This window comes from Spea bombifrons, chromosome 11 (genome assembly GCF_027358695.1).
Source record: "Spea bombifrons isolate aSpeBom1 chromosome 11, aSpeBom1.2.pri, whole genome shotgun sequence".
Taxonomy (NCBI): Eukaryota; Metazoa; Chordata; class Amphibia; order Anura; family Pelobatidae; genus Spea; species Spea bombifrons.
This window is the reverse complement of record NC_071097.1, coordinates 1,939,232-1,942,705: the sequence shown is the minus strand read 5'-3', so window position 1 is coordinate 1,942,705 and position 3,474 is coordinate 1,939,232. Positions and strand designations below refer to the sequence as shown.

The 3,474-nt window shown below is 39.1% G+C and overlaps 1 protein-coding gene across 1 annotated transcript; it reads right to left on the bottom strand.

Annotated features, from left to right (window-relative positions):
- Positions 1 to 439: 439 nt before the first annotated feature.
- Positions 440 to 2,370, bottom strand: LOC128469283 (pulmonary surfactant-associated protein D-like). Its single transcript, XM_053451104.1, has 4 exons — positions 2,190 to 2,370; positions 1,839 to 1,955; positions 1,334 to 1,417; positions 440 to 819 (listed from the first exon to the last, which is right to left on the bottom strand). The coding sequence occupies exons 1-4, from the start codon at positions 2,368 to 2,370 to the stop codon at positions 440 to 442; spliced, it is 762 nt and encodes a 253-aa protein (XP_053307079.1).
- Positions 2,371 to 3,474: the final 1,104 nt, after the last annotated feature.

Here is a 3,474-nt window from a genome sequence, read left to right as displayed (position 1 = left end):
CGTGTCCCAATGGCCCTTTATCACTCCCATCACTCCCGTGTCCCAATGGCCCTTTATCACTCCCATCACTCCCGTGTCCCAATGGCCCTTTATCACTCCCATCACTCCTGAGAATGAGAATGAGAATGATAAAAAGTCTCCTTAAGAGCAATAAAGAGTAATTTTAGGGAGAAAACCAAAAATAATATACATAAACATGTAGGAATCTACTTTTTTCTGTAGTTTTTTTTCCGCCGTAGGTAGTTATGTTCTGTTAAATCTTCATTTTTGCCACCTTAATACTTCATATTATTTTAATAATGACAACATTTACATATATATATATATATATTTTTTAAATATTTTTATTTTGCAGACATTCTTATTCTATTTTGATTATATTTTAGGTTATTGGTGAAATATGAAATCAACGTGGATCAATAACCGCAAAGATTCACAACTAAAAGAATTCACAGATAACAAGACGGGTTTTGTCGCAATTGGAATCGTTCCATTTTCCGGTATTATACATTGTCACGCAGTCCTCAACCCGGAGGTTATCGTTGGGTTCACCGGGATACCAGTTTGAGTAGCCAATCACCTGACCGTTTGGGTAACGAAAACTTCCTTCCAACTCAATGTCGTTTATTCCCAGGTAAGGTATAGTATTTTTTTCCAAAGAGATGGCCAACACGGCGTCATTCTCCGCGCTATTCTGAGGGGAAGCCAACTGGCCTCCAGCCTTGGAACAAATTTGGACGGCTTCTCCATAAGACAGTTCTAAGTCATATACCATGTAGATTTTGTCCCCGCTGCTCTTTCTTTTAGCAAAAACCAGACCTGGAATAAAGAATGAATACACGAGTCATGTCCAATTTTACTTATAAGGATACAGAGGTTTTTATGGTTTCTGTAGCTTGTGGAGGTGGCAACCTTCCAAAATCTATGGACTCCAAGCCAATGACCAGACTGGTCAAAATAGGCGACGGGTACGTAACCGATATAGAATTTCAATTGATAATCAATCTCAAACAAGGCTCATTGGAAACAAACTTTTTATGATGTTAAATTCATGGAGTTTTTTAAATTAGGCAAGTTTTTTGAGAAATAACTAATTTTTGTAGCTTATTTGCTGGTTCTACTTAAGATATGCTAATATATTTGGAAAAGCATTTAATATATTGACATGGGTTCTTATCAGACATAATTGCATGGGTATAAAGGAAAATCGAAGGTATTCGAACACAATCCAACCAAAACGGGACAAATCCAACCCAAATACGCGCGGTCATTGGATATGCTTGAGGAGAAGCCAAGTAAATTGCACATATATGGTATTTTCCAAACTACCGACCTTTCTTCTGAGCTTCTACGGCAGTTTTCAATGATCTGAGTTGTTGCTCAATTGAGCTTACTTGACCTTGGAGAGCTTCGAGAGCTGAATGCAGAGATAATGGTGATAATATTATAAATTCGTAATCTAAACATTATACATGAAACGCGTGTCTGTATTCTAACAACATTCCCCTTTTCATAGTCATCGGTAGCTCACTGTTTAGTTATTCTCCACTAAAAATACGTGGTTTAGAATGTTAGGAAGTCTATTAATAAATAAAAATAATAAAATAATAAAATAACATGATATATAAAATACACAATTGCTTATTTAATTGTTATATATATATATGTATTGTATTTAATATGAAGGATTATTATAATTCCCCCCCGTCATCAATTGGTGATATGGGATTGAGGAGTCCTTGGAGAGTATGCCTTTAGGAGAGTATTGTTCTTTTTTCTTATATATTCTGTATGTTAACTGAGAACAAATTGGTACAAGATATGTTTCTTCTACATACCTGATGCCCCACTGTCACTTCTGTCCCCCTTTGGACCTGGTGGTCCTTGCTGTCCTCTTTCCCCGGGTATCCCTGGAGCTCCAGGAGGTCCAACTGGACCTACAAATCCTCTTGGACCTTTAATGGAATTTGAGAGTGTTCAGAAATTACTCAAGTATGAAATGCCTTTGTCTACTTATAAACTCATCATTTAATATGACAAGTTTACTCTTCAGATGTCCAGGCATCTTCTGAGAACATTGAGAGCCTACTCTCCTTCAGGATTCCAGTGGAGAGCGCACAAAAGAGAAGGCTTTTGAAATCAGATCTTGGATGACCTACCACCAAGGGTTTGTAAAGTAGGTCACTTACCTTGATCTCCTTTTTCACCCTTAGGTCCAACGTTACCATCTTTTCCAGGAAGACCGTCTTTCCCAGGCGACCCGCATGTAACAGTACAGGAGTTTTTATCGGTGTCTTGGCATATCTGGACGGTGCTTCGGACGAGGTCCACACTCAAAGCCATGATGCAGAAGATATAAAGCCTCTTCATTTTGACCAAGTTTTTAGATCTTTTTGAGAAGAAAACACGTTAATGACCTGGTTGTTGATGATATTTGCACCATTAGAAAGCAGCCATATACAAAAGATCTCGCCAAATTAATATCTTCTTCTTCTTGCCTCTTGTGATGTAGCCAATGGTTTTCCTAAAGAAACCGAATGTGGAGATCGTCTACCGGGGAGGATATATATATATTTAGGCGGTCTATTTTCCATGGTAGTGGTGACTCACCTTTACCGGTGTATTAATTATACATGAAGTGGAATGCCAAAAAATCTTTTGTCTTGTGATTTTGATCTGACTACATTGGAAGTGAACATTTCCTGCATTTAGCAAACAAATGTATTCGTTTTGATAGTTCAGTAAACATACATTTATTTTATTTTTAATTCCAGTTTATCCAGGATTATCGTATTATTTTTCTGTTAGCAGAAGACGTCTAAATAACATAGAAACATAAAACATGGAGTTTTCCGGGAGAGCAGACCCATTCGGCCACAGCTAGCCTGCACGTCTTTTCCTTTCATTCAGTCCTTGGTCTCAGTCTGTTTATATTTATGAAGATTTATCAATAGGAGCCATGCTGTTGTTAGGCGGCTTTTGAATTGCTGTCACGTTTAGAGGAGTGAAACCCATCTACGGATACATCTGTAGTGAGGATGTAAGGAGTTTGAGACTTTTTGACAGAGGAAAAGCCTATAGACGTCTGATGGAATTTAAGGAGTTAACAGGTAACAGAGTTATATAGCGATGAATATGCGGAGTGGCTGTAGTGGGAGGTTAAAAGGCAAATCATCTCATCAAGCAAGTGGGGTGCCCCCACCCTCGGGGGCCAAGGGGAACACCCGGGGGTCAGCAGTTGGAGCAGCTTTGGGTGACAAGGTAGAGAGCGGCAAGAAAGAGGACTTACTGGGTAGTGTTCTGGAAGCAGCAATGAAGACAGCTTATGTGTTCTCTGCCAGGCTCTTGAGGTGTACTTAAAATTTGAGGTGAATGAGAAAATATGGAAGGGGGAGTGTGCCAAGTTATTTTCCTTGCTTCTTCTGGAGATGGGGGCGGGTGTCTCGGCGTAACTTGAAGACCATGGCAGCTTCC